Genomic DNA, 25782 nt, shown 5'->3' with positions numbered 1-25782 from the left:
AAAAAAAAGAGCTATCTGTGACTGGCCCCTAAAGATAGAATAAAAATCGCAAAGCATTCAAACTTTCTGTCAAATGTGGTATTTAATTTTCCATAGATAACCATTTTTACTTATTTAGGAACCCAGAAAACTACTGTGGCCAGCAAAGTGTCAAAGAGATTTCTATACCTATGATTAAATAAATTATCATCAGGAATTTGAAAACCATCCCAACACTCTCCACTTTTGGATTACTCATGCTTTCAAAAACTACTTCCAAGAAATAAAAATAAGTCATGTATGTAGGTTTGGGTTGCAAGATTTTAATATTTTTGATATACTCTCCACCTTCCTCTAAAGAGTTGGTGACTTTTTCATTTAACATAAGAAAGGAAGATGAGGAGCATGACTGACCAAATGCAAACATAACTTCAGTAGAGGGAGTTATTTTTACATACCTTCTGTTGATTCAACTGTGTGGCTAGGGTTTTACTATTTTCAGGCTGATTTTCCTGAATCTTTCTCTGAGTAGTTTCAACCTGCTGGATCCAATCATCTAAAGGGTGGTAAGTATCTCTGTAGTACTTCAGTGATTTGCCAATGCCCTCTAAGTCCCGTAACCTAAGAGGATAGTAACGGAATAGTCACAGTGTCCAACAACATCCATCAGGAGGGTGGAAGATGTAGAGATGGGAGAGACAAAATAACTGGACTGCAATGCACTAAGCACAAGAGGGGTATGTATAAAGAACTCAAGGCTGCAGCACCCTGAGACACACCTCCAAGGGCATTCCTTGTTGGCTTTGGGTTGAATATAAACATTCTGCTCCTTGAGTTGCGCAATTTAGTGACAGTGATTATTCTAAGAACAAGCCCAAGAGGCTAAAGCTAAAAAGCAAGAAAAGTGGAAACTTAACCATAATTATTATCAATTACAGTATCTTGAATAGTAAGGCTTGCATCAAATGGCAGTTCAGTTTTGAAATAACGATAAGGTAGTCCAATGAAGGGTTCAACATGGTCTCAGAGAGTATTTTCCAGAAGCTGTGATTACATACTTGTCTCTATGATTTTAAAAACTACCACATTAAACCTATGCATCATATTTGTTACAGAGATAACACATATTTGAACATAATTTTATTTTTTGAGAATGGCACTGTATCATAAAAGCATTTTATTTGCATTAATATAAGCATGAAAATGAACGAGAAAGGACACAAATTCATTTATTTTAAGATGAACCCTAAAATCTTTTTTAATTCAGTAACTGAGGAAATGATTTTGACTTTCCTGTATCTTCAATTAAAATGAACATCAGGGCATTTCCATTTATTTACATTTCTTAAGTCCAGTATAGAAGTTACACACAGCCCTATCACATGTATGCTTCATGCTCTTACTAAGTCATGGTTATTTGAATATTATAAGTTGGTAATAATTAGAGAACTACATTGTTTTTTCCTTCAGAAAAGGCAAGCAGATTAACTACATAAATGCTAGAACATACGAATAGAAACAGAGTTGAAAAAAATGCTTATTTTGAAGTTAAATGTCTTACTAAAGTCATCCAAGAAAGAAAGAAATATGGCTAAATGGAGGTATTGTAATTAACAAATTAACTATGGAAGTAAAAAACATAGCCTCATGTTTAGATTTTACTCATTTACCATAGATAGACATTAAATCTGTGCTAAAACTGAACAAAAATGGATACTAACCTGTTGTCAATCTGCACATGAACATTTTGCCACCTTTCAACTAATTGATCTGCTTTTTCTTTGTGCCAGTCAAAATCAAGGTCCCGTTCTTTATACGTTTTAAACATTTCATCACTGATGGCTTTAGCTTTCTGCAACTCATCCTCTAATGCATGGAATACCTGTCTCTTTTCATCTACTTCAGATCTCCATTGCTAAAATACATTAATTGGTAAAAGTTATAAAAATATACAAAATATACATTTTCATATACATATACTTTCATATATACATATACATATGTATATACTTTCATATACAAAATGTTACATTAGTTCAAACTTTACGAAATTTTCAATATTTGACTGTACTCTGATTTTTTAATGACAATTTTAAAGTTCAGCCTAATAAAATTTGTATATCAACAAAATAAAATATATTCCATAAGCAAGTTTGCTACCTCCAATAATAAAGTAAGTCTTTTTCATTGTCTGCTTTTAAGTGCCTACTAATCCCATTGTTAAAAAGGAATACATGCATTAAAAAATCACTGACATAACTTTCAAAAATTGATTTGCAATAGTTTCAACACTTGCTAAAGAAATACATATAGATGAGTTGAACTACAAGTCTTTTTCCTTTCTCAGATTAACTTTTCTATTTACCTCCTTGATAGCTTAAATTAACTTCTTTTTTAGCAAGTTATCTATTACAAATAATTTAAATAATTTAATTTTTAGCTTCGACTCCTCTTGCTACCAACATGAATTGACTATCAAAAGCTACTGTCAAAAGGGTTCGAACTTCAAATGAGAACTCTCCTCAAGCTAAAATGATTGAACATACTTATTTAGAGTAAGCTGTGAGATCAGAGAGACACAAATGGAATAAATCCATTCAAAAATCCAAGATATTTAATGCTTGATGTTTGAAGATCTAAGTGCTAGAGAAATACCTGTAGAATATGATATTTAAAAATAGCCAAAAGTGAGTCTCATACCTTTAAAGTACTTATTAGATTCTCAATATTATTCTTGTCAGCTATAACTGCTTCTTCTTCACACAGTTTAGTTTCATAGAGTTTTACAAGGGCTTCTGCAGCTTGAGTGTTTTTTAACACCAAGTTAACAGTTTTTAACCTTAAAAAGGAAATTAAACAATAGCCACCTATTGTTAAATGTTTACTTTTGTATAATGTAGTCCTGAAGCACCATTATGACACATGACATAACATGTTCTTCACCTTGGAACACTGATACATTTACCATGAAACTAACATTTTTCTGGCTTTCTTCTTAATAGACAGTATGTGCTCCAACCCATGCCCTGACCCACAAGTAGTATTCAGCAAGAGATTGCAACATAAGATGGTTTCTTTCTAACTTTATTTAAGTATGAGACGAAAATTCATTGGCTACAACTGCTGAGCTACCCAAATTACACGCAAAATGTGGGAGGACCATACATTACACGCTAATCTCTGAAGCACATCCACTATTAACATAGAGAAGTGTCATCACTCCATAAAAATAACGTATTTCCAGGCTGGAGTGCAGTGGCGCGATCTTGGCTCACTGCAACCTCCACCTCCCAGATTCAAGCAATTCCCCTCCCACAGCTTCCCAAGTACCTGGGACTACAGATGCCTACCACCATGCCTGGCTAACTTTTGTATTTTTAATAGAGATGAGGTTTCACCATGTTGGCCAGGCTGGTCCCAAACTCCTGACCTCAGGTGATCCACCCGCCTTGGCTTCCCAAAGTGCTGGGATTACAGGCATGAGCCACCGCACCTAGCCAATAATGTATTTCTTAAGACAAAATAAAATGTAATATTTATATTAATAAAAATAAAATTTTAAATTAATAGTAAATAAAAATGAGAGTTGTATGAAGCAATTTATTGAGATAGCAGTTACATACTTATCTATGTAAGTGGAAGACATAGAATAGACTTGGTTCATGTTCTGAAGGACCACATTAAGCTCCGATCGTAGGGTAGGGACTGATGAAGAGGCCGCTGCTTGACTGAAAAACTCCTCACACTTATTTGTGATAGTTCCCAAATCATCCTTAAGTCGTTCCAGCTCTTTCTTTAGTTTCTATAGAACAGAGAACAAACAAAGGTATCAGGCCATCACCTATGATTAGGTGTTTTTCTTAAACTAGTTTAAAAACACACATTTCACATTAAGACCAATGACTTAGAAATATACATATTCTTTGCTTTTTATCAAAGAAACCACGCCATGGCATTCAAGTTTTACAATCAATAATTCCCTTACTGCTCATCTCCTTAGGCTCAACATCTAACTTAGTACTTTTGCACACAGCAGGTGTATAATGACTTTTATTACAAGTCCTTATGTCCTTCATCACAATGAAGGTGAGTGTGTACATATTCTCATGTTTACCTGAGTCAGAGGTAGACTGAATCCTAGTTTATAATCAGCAATAATTACATAATCAGACCTCACCTCACACCAGACTGGCTAGTGTGAGTGTACAAAACTGAACATTAAGAAGTCACAAGAGATGATACATAAGGTCATTAAGAGAGTCAGTTTTTTTCCCAACATATTTATAGCTCTCACCTCTTGTTCTGTGATTCTGAACACACTTTCATGCAAATCATCTCTTTCCAGGGGAGTTCGAATCTGTCTAATCAGCCGATCTTCACAGTTCTCTAACCTAAGTCTAATGTTTCGAACTTCAGAGATGTAGAGATTATAAACTGACTCCTCTTGCTCCTCTGTGAAAATAAATATAATGTTTAGAAAATACCTTATTTTCTATCTCTTAGAAGCTTCTGTTTATGTTTTAATATGACAACTTTGTTATTACTGGGACATAGCTAGTCAAGCGAATGGTTCCTGTTTTCATCACAAACCCATTCTAAAGGTATAAATCTTAAAACATAAATCTTAAAATTTAAGAAGAATTAATAATATTTCCCAAATGCCATTTGAAGTACCAATTTCTGATTAAATGCTGTCCAAAATAATATGTTGCTATTTTACATTCACAAAAATGCAAATTATATTAGCTACAGATTAATTACAAAAATCAAATAAAAATCCTTAAAAGTAAAAAGTAGGTGAATAACATTCAATGTTTAAGATTTTTTAAAAATAGAATATTACTAATAAAATTGTCTCTAAAATCAAAAAAGTTCAAAATAAAATCTTTATCTAACAAAAGTTAACTAGGCAAAAACCTTTTGCTTTAATCCTTGTATAAAATCCAAGTTTGGTAAGTGGGAAAATAATTGAATCTTTTCTGAAACTGAAGGATTGCAAAATAGTGAAAATGATGAAAAGTAAGAATTCGTTGTTTGTCCAACCAGTTGGTTGGCACCTTTTATTAATTCATCATTTGGAAACAAATAAATCCCTTCTTGAGTCTTCCTACCTCAAACATGCTTTTACTGTTCCAGAAATTGTGTCTACATATGATAGGCTGAGTGATACAACATACCTAAGATTGAGATTCCCACTGAGAGCAAAAATTAGCCAGAACTAAACACCTATGGAGAAAAAAAGACGGGGATCCCCATGCTTTACCTCTTTCTGCAGACTTAAGAAGTTCTTGATAATACTGCTTACATACATTAACCTCCTTTTCCAGTTGTGTTATATCTGAGCCTGAAAAGATTTGGGACTCCTGGCTATCTTCCAGAAAATCTTCAAAACGAGATTGTAGATTACTTAGAACTTGCTGATGTTCACCAGGCAGCATTGTCTTTATCTAAAGAAGACCAAAGACTCATGTAATTCATTCTATTACTAATAGATTTGAATGGGATACACTTCAAATTGGTTGTATGGTATATGCCAATCTAAAAGAATAATCATAAATAGAAACATTTGAAATTAACTGTCTTTTTCATTAACAATTTTAATTTTTTTTTTCTTTTGAGACGGAGTTTCGCTCTTGTTGCCCAGGCTGCAATGGTGCAATCTCGGCTCACTACAACCTCCCCCTCCCAGGTTCAAACAATTCTCTTGCCTCAGCCTCCAGAGTAGCTAAGATTACAGGTATGCGCCACCACACCTAGCTAATTTTGTATTTTTAGTAGAGACAGGGTTTCTCCACATTGGTCAGGCTGGTCTCGAACTCCAGACCTCTCAGGTGATCCGCCCAACTCGGCCTCCCAAAGTCCTGGGATTACAGGTATGAGCCACCGCACCCAGCCAACAATTTTAACGACAAAGAAAAACAAGTCTACAAAACTCAATAAATGAAATCAACTGTACCCATCATTGTATATCCAACAACTACATTCTGTCTCCCCATCTCACAGTAAGCACCGAATGAAATTCATGATTTCCGGATTTCCTAAATTCTTAAAAAGTATTTTATATGCTGTGGGCATATAACAAATATTCACTGAATAAATGAATATTAGCATGGATTTGCCGGACTCCATCCTATTCTACAGCAAACACAAACACCACCACACATATGAAAAGGCACGCACATTTTTGGACATATTGGGTTAACATATAGATTCACACTTACTGAAGCCACATTGCTGGCTCGAATTCTATCAATTTCATTGATGAGATAATGCCAGGATACTACACTCTTCATATTTATGTGAGACTCATGCCAAAGAGTCAGGACATTCTGATACTGTTGCTCAATTCTGAAATACATGAAAAAGAACTCAGATTAATCTTTTTACTCCCTCTGAAAACACACTGCAATTTTTCTTTCTGTGTGAAATATTCCATGTTTATTAGTTCTAGAGACTTCTGATCCTGTGGGGTGTTGACACAGTATTAATTGTTTCTTCAACGTTCAGAGAGCCCCCAAAACTAGATCAATGTTTTCAGCTAATATATACAAACCTGTTGGCAAAGTCCACCGCTTCTTTGTTTGGCGGAGGAACGGTGAAGCACACAGATGGGACCATAGCCTCGTTCCCAGTAGGACTAATGACCTTCCATTTAGCACGATGAGAGTTATTCGCCAAAACACATTCATCATCTTTGTAAATGGTTATCTGGTTTTAAATAAAGAGCAGAGTAACTCAATGAGGTCACTGTTAACTGTTTTCCATACTCAATCCTGGGATTTTTTTTGTTTTATGAGGGAGGAAATCATCACTAGTTAGCAATATGATCTCATTTACAAAATATATGATTAATGACAGAAACTGGTGTGTTTCTAGGAGTTGCAAGTACCTCAATTTGTCTGTAGTCACAGATAGCTTTGATTGGAATAGAAGTTTTGAGTGGACAGTCAGAATTCCTTGGCTTCAGTTGAATTATTGTTTTTGCTTTTCCCATTAGGCTTGCTATAGTGCTTTTGTACTGCAGAAGTTCTTCTTTCTCTTCCTAGGTAATAAATACAGTGAATTTTAAGAAGTAAAAGACTTGTACTCTCCATGCCTTCAGCACTTCACACAAATTAAACTTCATCAGAAAAGTCTTCTCTGACTACCTAGTCTAAATTTTCAATCATTCCCCCTCCACCCTGCTTGTATCCCTCTTCCTTTCTTTGGTTTGTTTGGTTTTCTTTTTCTTCTTTGACATTTACGCTACCTAACATATTATACAAATTTTACTTATTTATCCTATTTATTGTCTAACTCCCTCTCTAGCATGTAAGCATAATGGTAGAGATTCTTGTCTGCTTTGTTCACTGCTGTAGCTCTAGAACCTAAAACAGTGCCCAGGATATATTAAGAACTTAAAAAGTATTTGCAGAATGAATGACTAAACACACACGTGCACACACACACACACACGTGCACACACACACACACACACCCCACTATAAAACCATCTTAAAATATCAAAGCTATCACATAAAAAAACACTTTTGTTGTATTTGTTGCCAAAAGAATACTAAAACTGAATGTGCAAATGTGTAATTGAATTAGTGGGAAATATCAAGAGTGCCAATAAAATACAAAGTTCTGCTCATGTAAAACACTAATCTAATCACTTATGCATACTTATAAAATGCATAGGTTTTGTATTAGTACCATTGATTCCTGAACAAGGTCTTCTAGCTTGTGAATGCTGCTTGATCTATCACAGCTGTACTTCCGCTGAATGGCATCTTTTAGATTCCTTAGGTAATCAGTAGCTTCTTTGGCATCATTGAAAAACTAAGGAAAGAAGAAACCTGGCAGTTAAAGTATGTTAAATACCAGCAAAGCACACAGCTGTCACCCTCCAAAACCAAGGTCCTATGTGTACCCCTCAGAAGTGAGAACAGAATAAAAGCACAAGATAGCTTAATAGTCACATCCTTCCTTGGACCAAAGAATAACCCTTGAAGTTGAATAGTGTCCAAAACTTATGTGTATATGATGTTTTGACTCTCTATTATTTTGACTGAAGGTCTGTTTTAAATTAGGATTTAAACAATTTTTAAGTAGGAGTGAAATTCCAAGAATACTTAAAAACTTCTATGATTTTAGAAGTTCAGCAGTTATAGATGGTTGATTCTCTATATGAAAACAGTTCCTAAATAAGAGACACATTTGTAGAGTAGAACAAAGATTTTAGGATATTTTAAAAGATTTTTAAAGGATTCCTGCATTAACAGAATACTTCAATCTATCTCATAGGACATAAAACCAACTCTTCCAGCCTACAAAGGAAACAATTCACATTTTATATATATATATGGAAGTTACGATTTTATCGAAGTTATGATTCTACTCACATACCTCAAAATACGCAGTGTTCTCCTTTATGTGCTGCTCCACACACTGGCAGAGCTGTAAGATCCAGCTCCACTGCGTCTGCATTGCTGCTCTGTAGGCCTTAAAGATAAAACAGAGCCATCAATACTAACTGGAGAGAAACAAGGCACACATACCTTTTGATACTGATGCTTCTAAATGCTAACTCCACTATCTAAACAGATGACCAATTGTTTTGGCAGAATAAGACTTGAAAATCAAGGCAGTGACTGGGCATGGTGGCTCATGCCTGTAGTCCCAACACTTTGGGAGGCTGAGGCAGGCGGATCACCTGAGGTCCGGAGTTCAAGACCAGCCTGGCCAACATGGTGAAATCCTGCCTCTACTAAAAATACAAAAATTAGCCAGGTGTGGTGGCACATGCCTGTAATCCCAGCTACTCGGGAGGCAAGGCAGGAGAATTGCCTGAACCCACGAGGTGGAGGTTACAGTAAGCCAAGATTGCGCCACTGCACTCCAGCCTGGGGAACAAGAGTGAAACTCCATCTCAAAAAGAAAAAAAGAAAATCAGGGCAGTACAATTTTCCTCTTATCTAAGTCTTCTCACTTATACAAAGTCAGTCCTAAAGTTAAAATATAAATTTTTAAACCACGCAAGTTGATTTATTTTCAATTTTAAGCTTCTTGAAATTTCTTCTTAAAATATAAGAAAAAAATTAACTCTTGCTACGGGAAAAAAAGTATTTAAAAACTAAAATAAATGCAAGCTATCCCTCCTATTTACAAAACCAACGCTTGACTCCTTTGCCACCAGCTCTTACATCTGCTTTGTGGAATCCTCCGGTATGTTTTCTTTTGTGGCACATTCATCTCTCCTTTCTCTGAATTTTTATGGTGCTAGATCATAAAATATACCTTCTAACACAGAAATACATGGTTATGTAGTTTTCTCTTTGTTTTTGCTGGGGTAAGGTTTGGGGAGGGTGGAAAAGGAAATGTGTGTACTCCCAAATCAGTGTAATTCTGAAATTATAATGATGAAAATACTAGGAATTTTTATTTTTATTTTAAAAATATGTTTCTTGAACTTTAATTCAATACAGAGTGTATCTTTCATGTAAACAATATTGTAGAAAGGATACCTACTTCCTTAAGGAAACATGAAATATTCTTTTCTATTTAAGGTGCAATTCACTGATTTCCAGAAGAGGGCACTCGAGATGCTTTAATGACTTTTAAGTAAGCCTGTCATTTTTCCTCCTTTTGGAAAAGCTCATTCCTGCTGAGCTATAGTTAGGCAGCGTTTCCGAATGGAATGTATGATGCAGCATTGAAAATCTGGCAACATATCATGATCATATTCTACCTCAAATTAAGCTACTTTCAGTAAATTGGCTAGAAAACATGTATCATATATTCTTTTTTCATATAAAACATGAAACAGTATTGATAATTAACTAAATATTATCCATGTACCCACACAAGACACTGGATAGGCCAATGGGATCATAAAGATGACCAAGGTTTCATTTTACTTAAGAAATTTTTCATTAATTAAATTATAATTTCTACATAAAAGTGATCAGAGTGACATTCACATGTTCCATTCCCATCAAAATTCTTGGCCCATAATCGTATTTCCTAACAGTTTTCATCTCTCTACCCTAAGAAATACTCTCTTTTTAGTTTATTAGTGTACAAAACCACATACCAGGCCCTCCATTATTCTACTTTCCTTTCCCCAGGCTGGAGTGCAGTGGCGCGATCTCGGCTCACTGCAAGCTCCGCCTCCCGGGTTCACGCCATTCTCCTGCCTCAGCCTCCTCAGTAGCTGGGACTACAGGCGCCCGCCACCGCGCCCGGCTAATTTTTTGTATTTTTAGTAGAGACGGGGTTTCACTGTGGTCTCGATCTCCTGACCTTGTGATCCGCCCGCCTCGGCCTCCCAAAGTGCTGGGATTACAGGCTTGAGCCACTGCGCCCGGCCTCTTCTACGTTTTTAACATTCATATGTGACATTTCATGTAGACACAAAACTGTATTTTATATAAAAGATCATACATACCATCCCTAAAACTTCCTGATGAGCCTAGAATTATACTAATATTTTGAGTTATTATGATTTCAGCGAACCTATCAGATTCCTTTCCTCAATTGTGAGTTTGAAGCATGACAACTTTCAGGACAAGCATCATTTTTTTTCCTCTGGCAAAATATCACATCTGACTGCCTATGAATGACAATCCCTAAGCCCATGTGTGACAATCCCTACTTTCTTACATAACCCCCCATCCTCCATTCAGAAAGTCACTAACTCTGTCTAATATACAATTTAAAACATTGTTCCAACTGCACAGGCAACCTGATAAATCCCATCTCAATTTTCCACTTCTGAATTTGAAATGTTCACTGCACATTACAAAGCCTTGTCATGATGCTGTCCCAATACACCTCACAAAACCAGAGCATAAATAAAAGTAGTAAACTGAATCATAACAGCTGGTATTTTTTTGAGAACACATAATGTACCAAAAACTATACTAAGCAATAAGAGTAAATTATTTCCTTCTTATTCTCATCACAACTCTATGGATTAGAGGTAATTTCTCCCATTTCTGGTAGGAAAATGAGGCTTGGCAAGACTATGTCACTTGTGCAATGTTACACAATCAGTAATAAATAATATGGCAATGCTTATATAGAGAAGGTATACATATAAAGGTATTTATATTTACAGTAATACATCTTCTCAGCCACAGAGACTGACAAGGGTACTTTTATTCTAAGTGATGGGTGACATACTTAGAGCCAGAGAACAGAAGGCAGTCAGTACAATTTGTCAGAAACATTATTTTTGAGCCAGGTTTTAATAAAAGTTAGATGGTTTGTAATTTTCAACTGCTCAGCAACAAAAGAATCTGAAGGGAAATAATCATATCAATATTCAACCAACACCATCACACTGTCCAGCTTACCTCAATAGTCAACCGGGCTGGATGGTTTTCTAGAAGTAGCTGCTCTGCTATCTCTTGAACTGATTTAATATTTTCTTCCTTTTGATCAAGTTCTCTCATTAACTCCTTCAAGAAAGAATTAAGAAGTGTGTTAGAAAAATATATAAACCTAAAATGCAACCCTAGTATGCAAGTACAAAGGGTGTACTTACAGCATGATAATCTTTTTTCCTAGCTACGTTGGTGTTTCTCTCACTCCAGTCATAAGCAACTTCCTCCTCTTCTTTTTCATTCAACCAAATAAGTTCATTAGTCGCACGACTTACAAAATTATGGAGTGTATCAAGGTGCCGTTCCTGATTCCTGGATGTATTCTTTAGTAAGGAAAATCATCATAAGAATCATGTTTTTGCCAAATATAGATAAGGGAAACAGAAGGTTTTAAAAAAAAAAAACTTACCAAGAGTTTTGCATACTGACTCTCTAATCTGTGCAACTTCTCTGCATAAGTCAGTTTAAGAGGTGCTGTCATTTGAATCTATAACATGAAATTAAAAAGACACTCCAGTTAGGAATCTGAAGGAATTCTGACTCACACTTAATGTATCTATTATTGATTTACAGGGTCTTTATGTAAAAAGCAAAACAAGAGTAAACTAAAACAAAATATATACAAATTTTAAATTCACATACCTCACTGATTTTAGCTTCTTTGAGGCTAGATTCAAATTCTTCAATAGCTCTATGAACATTTTTATGATTTTCTAAATGGCTTTCAACACTTGGCAAATCTGAGCCCCATTCAGTGCGGTCCAGCTGTACCTTCAAACAGTAAAATACTAAGTTTAGAAAAGAAATTGCTAACAATAAAGACGGAAACACTCAGGTAAAGTAAACTCTGTTTTACCTGCATCTCTTCAACCCAGTTCAAAAGATCCTGAACAAATTTCATGTTGATTTCCTCTTCTGTTAAATTTTGATCTAGCAAAGAAGACTTTAGAAGGGGTTTTCGGATCTGCATCAGCTTCAGAGTTTGCAGTGAATTTGGCTCTACTCCTGAACTGAAATTTGGAACTGATCCTGATGGGAAACCAGGTGTATAAGCTGGAGTGACAGATGGAGTCAGGCGGGAAGTCATCCCTGATGACAGGCCAGAAGTCATACTAGAAGAGGTTAGGGAAGGTGTTAAACTCTGGGTCAGCCCTGAGGTGAGACTAGGGTGTAAGGTCTGCGCAAATCCTGAGTTTAAACTTTGAGTGATTCCTGATATCACGAGCTTTGTCTGTTCTGTTGTCAGCATGCGTCCTTTGCTGTACACAGAAGAACATTCGTTTCTTAAGGCCATAATTTCATCACGCAGTTTTGCAACCCTGAAAAGAAAATCCAAAGGGATAAGGTGAAATACAAAAGGCACTTGTCACAAAGAGTGAACTCTAATGTAAATTATAGGCTTTAGTTAATAATGATGTATCAATATTGGCTTATCAGTTTTAGCAAATGTGCCACACTAATGCAAGACGTAAATAACAGGGGAAGAGGGAGGTATAAGGGAGCATATGGGAACTCTGTATTCTTCACTCAATTTTTCAGTATGCCAAAATTGCTCAAAAATATAAACAAGAAAAATGAGGAGATAATTGTAGTTATATTGGTAAAATTTTGCATCATGATTTTTTTCAATGAGCACTGTACTATGAGGACTTTCAATCTTATTTGTCTTTATAACTATCATTTATAATGAATACAATTACTATAGCATATGATCATTTTTACATTTATGTATATATTTTTCATATTTAGAATTACTATCGATTCCTAAAGGTGAAATTACCGGGTCAAAGGATCATTTAAAATTTTTGCATTTATACATTCATACTCACACACACAGAAAGAGAGAGAGAAAGAGAGAGAGAAACTATAGCCTGAAATATTCCATACCTACCCCCAAACACACACTTCTCAGTGACAAAGGTTTTCATACACATATTTTCTTTCAAGATTTTGTTATGAACATTTTCATAATAGGATAAACCGAAAACTAAAAAGCTGAATTAAAAATGACACTTTTTGGCCAGGCACGGAGGCTCATGCCTATAATCCCAGCATTTTGGGAGGCCAAGGCAGGTGGATCACTTAAGGTCAGGAGTACAAGACCAGCCTGGCGAACACAGTGAAACCCCGTCTCCACTAAAAATACAAAAAATTAGCCAGGCATGGTGGTGGGTGCCTATAATCCCAGCTACTAGGGAGACTGAGACACGAGAATCACCTGAAGCCAGGAGGCAGAGGTTGCAGTGAGCCGAGATCGTACCACTGCACTCCAGCCTGGGTGACAGAGCAAAACTGCATCTCAAAAAAAAAAAAAAAAAAGACACTGTCTTACATTTTTTCTCTTTCAAACATCCCATGAATACTTTAAATATATGTAAATGTATGTATATAACATACATACATCTAGTGTATTCATTTTAATGAGTTAGCTCCTGCAGCAGTATTATATGTACCATAAAATATTTTTTCTATTGCTAATCTTTAAAAAACAAATATCTACTTAAACACCAAAATATACAAAAATGTGACACACACTTTCAACTACAAAAGAGCAAAGAAATATATTTCATAAAATTTTCATATTCTACATTCCTATTTCAAATGCCCATGAAACAGTTATACAAAAAAAGGACAGAGAAAGAATAAGTAGCACTCTTACCTCTGTACCAATTGATCTGCCTGGTAGTATTTTCCATCAATAAGAATCTGTACATCAATTACATGCTGGCGTAAAAGGTTCTCACATTCAAGTATATACCCGGCAATTTCTGCTTCATTCTGAAACTGCACTCCTGATTCTAATCTTTTAGAATCCTGTATTTTAGAAGAACGCAGTATTAATTCTGTGAAACAAGTTTAAAAACGACCTCAAATATAAAACATCAAATATTGGAACAGAAGCCTACTTGGGCTTTCTTTAGTTTTCCTTGTTGGTTCAAAAACATGTTTTCCCTCTTCTTGTCTCTCAGAGAGCAAACACCAATCACAATCTTTAACAAACTTTAAGTTTCAGTGGAGAATAGTACCAAGAATCAACCAAACATTATGCAAAAGTTTTAGTTCATCCAAACGCACAGTGAATCCTCTACACCACAACTTCAATGGCTCTTAAAATTAACTTACAGACTGAAGAGCATTTCGAGCAAGTATTAGTTTGTCTTCACAGATGACACTGTCCCTCTGAACTCGGTGGGCAATCTGTTGCAACATTTCTAACCTAAAAGATGAGACAAAATAAAATAAAGCTTTTCCCTTTGAAGTCAAAGAGCTCGCCATTCCTGAAAAGTGCTGCCCATCAAAAAGTAAACACAATCCCACACCAATGATTCAATACCTGCGTCCATCAAAGGATTCATTGCCGAAGCTAATGCAAGAGTTGATCAGTGTTGGACCATAATGAACCGAGAGAAGATTTTCATTCGAATCAAGACTGGTTCGAGTGCTGGTAGTGTTACTAAACACAGAATCACTGCTACGGTAACTATAACTACTACTGTGCATTTTTATTCCTGAAACTATGTTCTTTCTTTGATCATTCAAAGTAGACTGAAAGGTAGGAGGTCTGGAAAAAGCTCTACTTCTAACGGTGAAAAGTGGCAGCTGAATATTACAGCTTTTAATGGCTCCTTAAATATGCTTCAACATGCATATGCAACACACAGCAAATAATATGCTGATAACTATTCAAAAGAATCTAGCCTAAAGCCATTCGCTTGCTAGCTGAGGTTTGCCTTTTGTAGCTTGTATTAAAACCCTACAAGTATGAACAAAGCAGGCAGATTGGGCGTCACTGCAAAGGATATGCCAAATATTTGCACTAAGAGTCATCCAATTGCAACCACCTAAAAAACAACTCAGATGCCTCACAGATGTCCAGGATAACTAGTAAAGATTATTCTGGCAATACCAATCATTAGCTAAAAGAACACAAATATCCAGTCATAGTCTGACTTCCGAAAAGACCAGGTCTGTGCTGAATAATGTAAGGAAGGCAAACAGCTAGAAATTATGAAGTACCTATAAACAAATGAATTTGATAAGAAGAAAGCACAGTTCCATTTTAACCACCATGTCATTTGTTTATTAGGTTAAATTAATGGAAAAATATCAATTTACTTTTCTTTATATGACATGCTCCCAGTAATGTTACTTCTAAACCTTCTATAAAGTGCCAAGTAGAATACTGAAGCAATGCTTACAAATTTGTCTGTGCTTGTTTTTCCATTCTATAGGGTATTACATGGCATAAGAACGCTGACTCTTTTCCATTTGTTTTTCATATACTTCCATGCCACATAGCTATTATTCGCAATACATAGACAATGCCAAAAAACTTGCATGAAGAAACATGAAGGCATTTATCCAACCAGGCTCCTAAATATTTTCCTACCTCCAATAATACTGTTACTTCTCCACTCTAAGAATAGATATTTTTCTTTTCAGGGATCAAGAAAGGGGAAACTTGAGAGTGACACATCAATCGCTTCTCAGCCTGTTGGCTAAGATCAAGTGTGAGAGTACCACATCAAATACAGTGAGTGAGCAGAACAGCTCAAAACAATAACAGTGGAATCTAGCATTTATTAAGTAATTATTATGTGCAATAAATTAATCATTTTAGATACATAACTCATCTCATAACCACCTAATGTAGTAAGCACTATTACATCCTGTTTACAAATGAGGAAACCGAGGCTTAAACAGTTAAAGAATTTGTCTAAGATCATACAACTTTGCAGGCTGAGCTAATAATCTAATTTAAAATTGAGTGGCTTCTAGGCCCTGAACTCTCAACCACTCTCTGCCTTCTTTTATGAACATATCTTAAAATTCAGCTACTGTTCTGATGCCTAAAAATCTACTCTGTATTCTCTGGAATACTTCTCCATTATTTCAAATGATTAATGTAGTATCTCATTTTAATCACCCAGAATTACCTCTTCCGTAAAAGCTGCATCCTGTATATTTCTGGCTTGTTTTGGTTTTAATAATCCAGTTACGTACACATATTATTACACTTTAACATAAATGTAATTAGTAATTTAATAAAGGACTGACATGTTAGACTTGCTCTCATATATTTATTTTATGCATTATTTCACAATGTTGAATCTTGAAGTCAACATATAAGGCACAGAGAACATGACAATACTGAGCACCTCTAATGTGTGTCAGGCGCTGTGTAAAGCACTGGCAATGCAAGGGACAGAAAAAAACAAGGGTTTCTCTCCACATTTTTTGGAGGTCATATCTGTGGAACAGGCAAGCCTTAAGCAATAACAGAAATAAATATAAAAATACAACCAAGATAAGCACTATGAAGGAGCAATACATGTTAACATGAGAATTTTAAGCAAGATATCTGAACTAGCCTAGGAAACTATGGAAAGTTTCTTGAGAAAGTAATGTTGGAGCTGAGATCTGAGAATGTTTAGGTGTAAAGCAGCCAGTGTAGCTGCTGTGCAGAGAGCAAAGGGGCTGGAAAGGTGTGTCTGACCACACAGGCCTTACCCTGTAATATGGTTTGCCTGTGTCCCCACCCAAATCTCACCTTGAATTGTAATAATCCTCATATGTCAAGGGTGGGGTCAGGTGGAGATAATTGAATCATGGGGGCGATTTCCCCCATACTGTTCTCATAGTAGTGAATAAGTCTTATGAGATCTGATGATTTTATAAATGGGAGTTCCCCTGCACAAGCTCTTGCCTGCTGACATGTAAGATGTTGCTCCTCATTTGCCTTCCACCATGATTGTGAGGCCTCTCTAGCCATATGGAACTGTGAGTCAATTAAACCTCTTTACTTTATAAATTACCCAGTCTCAGACATGTCTTTATTAGCACCATGAGAATGGACTAATACACCCTACAAGGTCTAGGTCCTATAGACATCATGGCTAATGAGGAACACAGATCACAATACCCAGGTACCAGGTTAAGACTGTAACGGAGACAAATTCATCCAACAAACATTTCCTGAAGATTAAATGGTACCTTCCCAGGCAACTGGGTGTAGTGAGAGACAAAATGACAACGAGCTAGTGATGATTTCATGGAGTAAACGCACTTGTAGAAGTGTGGCAGAAAGGGAACCTGAACTAACATTTATTGAGTGTGTTCTAGACGCCATCCATCACCCTTTAAATGAAGGCAAGCTATATTTTGGTTTCCACTGCCCCTTGGAAAGAGAACTATAGCAAAAAATGTAATAAGAAATAAAATCAGTTCATTGTTGACCTATAAGCTTTTAGATCCAGGCCCTGGTGACTTAAGGTCAATATGAGAAATCACAAGTAATTTTGACTGGTTTTAAAACTGTAAAGCCTTATTAGATGAGACTTCACATACCAATCCAGCCTAGCAGGTCATTTATATACATATTACTTCACTGATTGACTCCTTAAAATCTCTTAGAAGAGTTTCTAGATAAGAAAATGGAGGATCAGAAAGATTAAGTGACTTATCCAAGGCCACGTAAACAGAGGTTTAACTTAAGTTATTTCACAAGAACACAGAGGCCCCTCTGCACTTGATATTCATGGCAGAAAACACCTCTGGCCTACCTTTCTACTTCTGGACGAAGTGCCTTCTCTCTCTCAAGCATGGCAATAATGAGTTTCCCCCACTCTTTTTCTATGTCATTTGGATGATAACCTTGAAGGAGCTTGATGCGTCCAAATTCTATCCAAATCTTGAGAAAACAAAAAACTTTAATGTGAAGCAAAAATAAAAACAAAACAAAACAAAGATTATGCTTGACAATATAAAGCAAACCTGAGCTTACCTCTAATAATTTATATAGGCGTTTAATTTTTGATTTTTCTGTCTCCTTTGGTGGAATTTCTGTTTCTTTAAACTGTAAATACTGATTATAAAGTGCCTAAAATAAAAAGGACAATTAAGGACCAAACTTAAAAGATCTGTTTTCATTATCTTACTAAGTCACCATTTCAAGTGTTATGTACTGTATCATATGCAGTCAATGGAATTCCTTTGTTAAACTGACACTCAAAGACAATACCAATTTCCAGCCAGTTGGTGATGTGGGTTATCTAAAATTTGATGAGGGTGTAATTATTGATGTGAGCCATGCTTTAGTGCCACACGGGGATCTGGATAATAATAAACCACGCAGTGTTTACTAGTGCTCTACTAAAAACCTCTCATCCTCCAAACAAGAAAACATACCCTTTAAAAGATGTACTTCCCAAATGCTGTACTTTAGCTTTCAGTCTTTGGAAACATAATTTGAAGCAATTCCCATAAACAAAGGAATAAAACCACTCTCTTCTATTGCATGGTTCTATCCTTCAAAAAAAACTTCTTAGCAGAAAGGGCTAAAATTTGGTTTCAATATCCCAACGGCCAATGTAAACATATTTTTTTAAACAAATGAAGATAGATGCTATTAGTTGATGGGGCTATTATTACAGAAGTTTCAACTGTATAATTAAATTATTACCTAGTTTGTATATATTAATTTGGGAACCTCTTAAATATAGCGTATTTATTAAAAGGGACCTTCATAAAAATTATGTAGATAATGCATCTCCATATTTAATAAAATAAGTGTGTACTAATTACTTCATTCTAATTCATGTAGCTATAAAACAAGACCCTGTAAATCTTTAGGATGACACATTTCTGAAAGATTCTATTCAAAGTTCTGCTAATGCGATTATCTGGCATTTCCCCATGATGTATTTTCTTTTCTAATCTATGTCTTGTTTTAGTCATCAGCAAGTACTCTGATCACTTCTTCTATAACTAAGGATCTACACTAATCAGAAGCCAGTACAATTCATCCAAGGGTCTGAACAATAGAAATCCATTTGGAAATAAATGTGTTGGAACATGAAATCTGAAAATTGTTTTGAAATCAGAATGCAATGTTTCAGGATGTCTGTTGGTCATTAAGCACCGAATGCTCCTATGTGCTAAACACTGTTCATGGCACCACATGGTAGTTGTAGGGAAAAGTTTTCCTGCCCTGGAAAATTACATGTCCACGTAGGGAAACATCACACACAAACAGCTTGAGAACACTTAAAAAGTATCATATCATCAGATGCCAAGTAAATTCGTGCCAAGGACAAACTCTCTGTGGCAATGGGAATGAAAGCTGTTCCACAGATGTTCTGTACGGAAGCAGGAGCACAATGAGTAACTCTAATGGAGCTCACCCTGGGTTATTACAGTTTTCTCTATCCCAGTTTGATCATGAAAATAAAGTTTACAAACCAAGGAAGTAAGGCTCTGTAGGCAATATTCGCATTATCAGCTTCTAGAAATAAAGTAGACCACCTTGCTATTATAAAACCACATATGCAAAAGAGACAACTTACCCTTTAATACGTTTACATATTTATAATGACTTTTTTTTTTTTTTCAGATGGAGTCTTGCTCTCTCACCCAGGATGGAGTGCAGTGATGCGATCTCGGCTTACTACAACCTCCACCTCCCAGGTTCAAGCGATTTTCCTGCTTCGGCCTTCTGAGTAGCTGGGATTACAAGTGTGTGCCACCATGCCAGGCTAATTTTTACATTTTTAATAAAGATGGTGTTTTACCATGTTAGCCAGGCTAGTCTAAAACTCTTGATCTCAGGTGATCCACCCACCTTGACCTCCCAAAGTGCTGGGATTACAGGCATGACCCACTGCACCCGGCTTATAATGGCTTTTATATCTGCAATGTCTGCCTCAAAAGCGTGCCCTAAGTTTTTCACTATTAGAAAATGTTTTACTAAAACATAAATTCACTTATACTGGAAGTCAGATATGTATTTTCAAATTCATGGTGAAATACAGTGTGTACCTCTTCCTGCACAAAAAATGCCCTCTGAAGCAGTTTTTAATAGGACTCAACCACAGGCACACCCCCAATCCAGTGCCACATTTGTGTGTACTTCCCAGGGGCCCTCCTACCTCAGCCATCCCCGGGAACTTCAAGCATTTCCTATGTACTAAAATCAATTCAACAATGTCAGTTTCAGAGACTCTGTCAAATTAAACCTTTAACCTCTCAACCAAAGCTGAGAGACTACAGCTAATCTGTTTTAACTGTTAATGTTTTACCTCCATTTTCTCTGTATAATAAGAAAGATGAGTAAACAAAAATTTTGCCTACTTATTAATGGCTTTCCAAGGGCAACTTTTGTTGAATTTCTAAAATTACAGAATTATTATAGCATTACTTAAGGGTTTATAATTGAATCAATCCTATGTAATTTCTATAGTGACACTAACCTTCAGTTCCACAGGATTATTAGGAAATGTTCTCTCAGACATTGTGGTCACATGGTGTCTAATCCATTGGATGAGGTAGTTCACCATATTCTGGTATTCAATCCATTTGACTTCAACATCCTAGAACAATCAAATGATAGAAAAGGTTCACATCTGTAGATAACATTCATATCTAAGACAATTTAGTTGGAAGTCATTCTGTAAACATATGTATTTGAAGCCTGACAGATAGAACCAGCTAAATGTTTTCTTACTTTCACCCAGCCCCAATCCCTGTCACATAAACACCTTTAAAAAGATGCTATCAACATTTGGCCACTAACACTAGCCTTATGAGTGCCAATTCTGATCCAAAGAAAGGGGCTGCCTGGAGTATTGTATTTAGAAGGCTTTTGAGGCTCAATCTAAGCACTACAGAAAAAATCCAAAGTCAGTTTGGGGTGTTTACCAGGGCTCAGGATGGGGGAGTAACAACTTGCATAAGCCAAGTTAGTTGCCATCTTTGCCAACTATTTTAGATCTAAATCTACTATGTATCTGAAACTCAAAAGACTTACCCAATATAGGAAACCAGATATGTACGCAAACTACAGGAAATGTATATGGTGGGATTATCCAAGTAACTCATTAGGCAAACTCTTTAAAAATGGAGGAAACTGGAAGGCTGCCAACTGCTCTGTTTAAGTATTTGATGAATGCTTATTATGTTCAAAGGTTGTGCTGAGTGTTATAACAAAAAAATACTTTAAGACATAATACCTATTGTCAAGTTACTGTCTAAATGCAAAGGCAAGAGAGATACATAATATAAACAGGCAAAATGAAGAGCAGTATTTAATTAAGTGTTGAAATGTTGAAATAAATGAAATGGGTAGTATATGCTAGTTGAGATAAGAATCAGGCAAGCACATCTGTGCCTTAAAATAGTTTCTAAAGGCTTCTTGGGAAAGGCAGCATCTGAGATGTTCTGCAATGACTGGTAAGTAATTATTGGTGGGGGGAGGTGAGTAGGGGCGCTGAAAAAGTGGACAAAAGGGGAGTCCCAAGTGAGTAAGGACACTGACTTGGAAATGCCCTGTCTACCAGTAAACAGTTCATATTGGGAAATCATAGCTAAAAAATGTAGGTAAACAGAATAAATATATGCAGTTTTAAATGTCAGAATATCTAGATTGCATTTAACTTTGCAAGGAATATGTAGGCACTGAAAATTTTCAAGCTAAAGACATCAGGTTTTAGACAGATTAATTTGGCAACAGTGTGCAGAGGCAGTGGGAAGAAGAACAAAATGGAGATGGAAAGCTGTAAGAAAGCTATCAGCCTAGTTCTGCAGTGATAGGCAGCAGGATCAACATGGAGGTAGTGAGAAGCAGCAGCAAGAGATGGCCAAAAGAAACACTCTGAAGCAACACTCAACACTGAATAGTCAGGGATGAGCATGGGAACAGGCTACTCAGGGACCCAAAAAGCATGAAGCCTTTGAAAAGAAGAACCTGAGGAAGAATATGGAAACAGGTCTAGAAATAGCACACAGAACTGACAGAAGCAATCAGAAAAAGGAGCTCCTAATCCAAGGGAGCTAATCCAAGATGAGCTCCTAAATCTTCAAAGTAATGTAGGGGGAAAAGGTATCTGCAAAGAGGAAGGCAGAAATCCAAGTGAAGGGGCTCCTTCCCAAATATGTGACACATACAGGGTTTCCTGTTCTCTTCCAGAAATACATAAGCACTTGTTAGCATAACCACCAAAAAAAAAAAAAATGCATCACTGAAGTGAATTATACAAACCTTTAAGAAATAGTAGACTAATAAAGAGCTGAAAGCTATGTGTCAGAGACCTTCCCTGCTTACTAAGTGGCTCTGCTACTTTGGTCAAATCCAATAACTTTCCTCTGGAGCCCTCCTTTAAATCCTAAAAATGTTATCTAGCCAACATTTCATAGAATTGTATGAGGTAACAAATTTGAAATTGTTTTCAAAAGTGAGATATTCTATACATACAAAAAGATAGCAAATACAGCAATGTAAAACAGCACCCAGGTAAAAATGGAAAACTCTAACTTTCAGAAAGTTAAAACTTTTATTTATAAAATTATCAGTAACTATAAATAGCCTCTTTTATTTATGACACAAAAATTTTAATGAGTTATACTTTAAATTTAATGATAGAATAATATCATGAAATACACAGAATATCAATTCATCAAACAGCATATTAACTCAAATTCTTTAAAATATATTCAACATTCAAAAACTGCAAAAAACATTATCAGTAAATGCAGTCAATTGGTCATTACTGAATCAACAGCTTCCAGTGTGGAAAAATCAATACTCACATTTGCACCAATGCCTTCCCCACCTTCAGGGACTTTAGGAAATGCATCATAGAGAGATGATACATAAGTTATTACTGATTTTTCATCAGGTGAGGAGACATCGACATCTAAAAACAGCAACATAAATTAATTATTTCACGAGGTTGATAAATTACTTTTGATCAGACTTTCATGCCAGTCCACATATAATCAAGAAAACAACTCACCTTCAGGGTCCAGAAGTCTTATAACACCAATTTTTTCTGCTACATAAAAAGCATGCTCTAAATTTGCAAGGTTGCTTTGAACAGCAACAGTATTCATATCTATCAGGTCCGGCCTAGGAAAAAATTCACTGTGTTAATTAGGCTTTCTCATGTGCCAATTCAACATTACATTTATATATGTTTCCATTTACATAACAACATCTGCTAATATTAATACCAAGCCTGCGTTAAAATGCAGACACTTTCATCAAACATTTAACATTGCTCACTTATCTCAGAAACTTTTGTATCTAAAGCAAATATAACAAGGAAAATATAACAATTTGAACATACATAAATTTCAACAAAGTCTACAAATATATCATAGTCAGAATACATATGAGTATTTGTTCTATTCAACTGATTTAAGCTATATACTACTCCAACAGCATCTTTCCAATCCAACCAACATCCTATCAGTATTTCTCCTCAAAGACAAAAAGTTTGTAGCTTAGTACAATACTGTGTCCATGGCCTCCCCATTGCACCATACCCTTTCATGTCACCTATCTTCTATAATCCTATTCATTCTTCCAAGGAGAGATCAAGCTCCACATCCTCTGTGGGGCCTGGCTGATCTTCCTAGCCCTTATGTCTGTCTCTGTTCCCTGAACTCGTATTTCCACCCTGCACCACACGATATGGCACTTAGGATAATCTTAGACTTCCTTGCCCTATTAATTCACTGTTTCATGTACATGTACATGTTGTTTCTCCCAAAGCATCAACTCCAAGATAGCAAGTACTATGTATTTAAAAAATTTTGTCTTTTATCCTTCTGCTGAAATAAAGAATGATATATAGTACACCCTCAACAAATACCTACTGATAAGCTGGTAAGTAGGTTGGTTCCTTAGTAATCTGAATCGTAAATGAATGTCTAAAATAAGCAATAGTTTAAGTTTTCACGAGCACACATGTATGCATGTGCCCCCCCCCCAACACAGTCACACATACCAGACTTCATATCTTTCTAATTTGTGAGATTTACATAACACCCTAAACCATGCAAAAACTTCAAAGCTAGCTCTATCTACATGAGAGAGAAAAAGATTCCTCAAATACTTCTTATAGAGAAAGTGGCAAAATACGGACATTGGAGACTTCACTCAAGACTAGAAGCCAATTAGGAAACTTGGATCTCAAAAACAAAGCATTGAAAGAATACAGGAACAATGTGGAAACAGGAAAGCCTTCAAAAAGAGTGGTACTCACCACCCAAAAAAATCACTGAGTAAGAGCCTGTTGATAACTTACAAAGAAAGCCTCTCTACAAGCTCCACAAGCATTCTTGTTTGCTCAAAATAATCATTTGGGGAACCGCAGAAAGAGTGGGAGGGCTCAAAGGTAGTGTGGGAGAAATGAAATGCAAATTATTTTGTATACTACTTGGCAGGCTGCTTATACGAAAAGCTGTTTGAAAATAAGTCGTTAATATTAGAAAGGTAAATGGCAATTTGTGGTGAGAAAACTCTCTTTTGTGGTGAGTAAACAGACCTCTCAAGAAAATCTTATACTTTTATATCACTTTGCACTGTTCATAATCTGGAAATGTCGTTACCATTACCTACATGCTCATATTCCAGGAAATTATTAGGAAATCCTTTAATGTTTTCAATCTGCCATCAATACAATCACTCAAAAATGATTCTACAATTATTATAGGAACAATAAATCCACTGACAACTACGGAAGTAAATGACAGACCCCTAAAAATAACATTTTTTATTCACATAGAAACATACTGAAGAATCTGCCAACCTCAAGATTATTAAATAGGTATGTATAGCAGTCTAGACAAAAACAAGTATCTGAAGTTCTTTCATTAAAACATTGTTTTGTTTCTGTAAAATTTGCACCTTTTGGGGAAATAAAAAACAGCCTTTCTAAGTCTGCCAAATCTCAGAACAAGATATGGCATGTTATTATGAGAACCCTGCCATTAGCAAAGAAAGTAAACACTGAGTAATCCCAGAGGGAATGAATAAAGTCATTGAAGAATCAAGTTTTTCAACTAAGAGAATAAAACATAAAACTTCCTTCAGAATGACACAGTCATTTCAACACAAAAGCAGCTGTAGAATACAATGAGTCTGAGTAAGTCATCTCTTTTATCATGATGTTTAACACTTTAATGGAACAAAAACCGAAATGGTTTTCTTCCACTAAAAGACAGCAGATAAAGAAAATTAGTTAAACAAAAATGGGAAAAGGGAAAACTTTTAAAACCACTACAAAGCTGGGTGCGGTGGCTCATACCTGTAATCCCAGCATTTGGGAGGCTGAAGAGAGTGGATCACCTGAGGTCTGGAGTTTGATACCAGCCAGACCAACATGGCAAAACCCTGTCTCTACTAAAAATACAAAAACTAGCCGGGCATGGTGGCAGGCGCCTGTAATCCCAGCTACTCCAGAGGCTGAGGCAGGAGAATCGTTTGCCGAGATCGTGCCACTGCACTCCGGCATGGACAACAAGGGCGAAAGTCTATCTCAAAAAACCACAAAAAAACACTATGAAAATGTAATAGCCTATAGTATTTGAAATGCTATTCCTCCCTTAGCTCAGAGTGGTTATTCCTCCCTTAGCTCATATCCTAACAGAGTGG

General features: G+C 36.0%; 1 protein-coding gene across 27 annotated transcripts in view; it reads right to left on the bottom strand.

The window, feature by feature from the left end:
- Positions 1 to 25782, bottom strand: part of DST (dystonin) — a 488729-nt gene that overhangs the window by 162127 nt on the left and 300820 nt on the right. For 24 of the 27 annotated variants that reach the window (XM_005552656.4, XM_005552659.4, XM_005552672.4 and 21 more), the window contains 23 exons: positions 23138 to 23250; positions 22932 to 23038; positions 20597 to 20716; positions 18133 to 18228; positions 17912 to 18039; positions 14472 to 14565; positions 14008 to 14162; positions 12205 to 12667; positions 11991 to 12119; positions 11758 to 11835; positions 11510 to 11671; positions 11319 to 11423; positions 8368 to 8463; positions 7675 to 7800; positions 6869 to 7021; positions 6533 to 6687; positions 6201 to 6327; positions 5243 to 5426; positions 4274 to 4431; positions 3603 to 3781; positions 2680 to 2818; positions 1701 to 1894; positions 438 to 600 (listed from right to left, as the gene is read on the bottom strand). In XM_005552656.4, the coding sequence (XP_005552713.3) occupies positions 438 to 600; positions 1701 to 1894; positions 2680 to 2818; positions 3603 to 3781; positions 4274 to 4431; positions 5243 to 5426; positions 6201 to 6327; positions 6533 to 6687; positions 6869 to 7021; positions 7675 to 7800; positions 8368 to 8463; positions 11319 to 11423; positions 11510 to 11671; positions 11758 to 11835; positions 11991 to 12119; positions 12205 to 12667; positions 14008 to 14162; positions 14472 to 14565; positions 17912 to 18039; positions 18133 to 18228; positions 20597 to 20716; positions 22932 to 23038; positions 23138 to 23250 (3424 nt within the window). Of the gene's footprint in view, positions 1 to 437; positions 601 to 1700; positions 1895 to 2679; positions 2819 to 3602; positions 3782 to 4273; positions 4432 to 5242; positions 5427 to 6200; positions 6328 to 6532; positions 6688 to 6868; positions 7022 to 7674; positions 7801 to 8367; positions 8464 to 11318; positions 11424 to 11509; positions 11672 to 11757; positions 11836 to 11990; positions 12120 to 12204; positions 12668 to 14007; positions 14163 to 14471; positions 14566 to 14682; positions 14951 to 17911; positions 18040 to 18132; positions 18229 to 20596; positions 20717 to 22931; positions 23039 to 23137; positions 23251 to 25782 lie in introns of those variants that run through there. The other 3 variants (XM_065542906.2, XM_065542907.2, XM_065542908.2) reach the window with 1 other exon arrangement.

Source organism: Macaca fascicularis, chromosome 4, assembly GCF_037993035.2.
Source record: "Macaca fascicularis isolate 582-1 chromosome 4, T2T-MFA8v1.1".
In the NCBI taxonomy this organism is placed as follows: Eukaryota; Metazoa; Chordata; class Mammalia; order Primates; family Cercopithecidae; genus Macaca; species Macaca fascicularis.
This window is presented reverse-complemented; position numbering and strand designations above follow the sequence as displayed.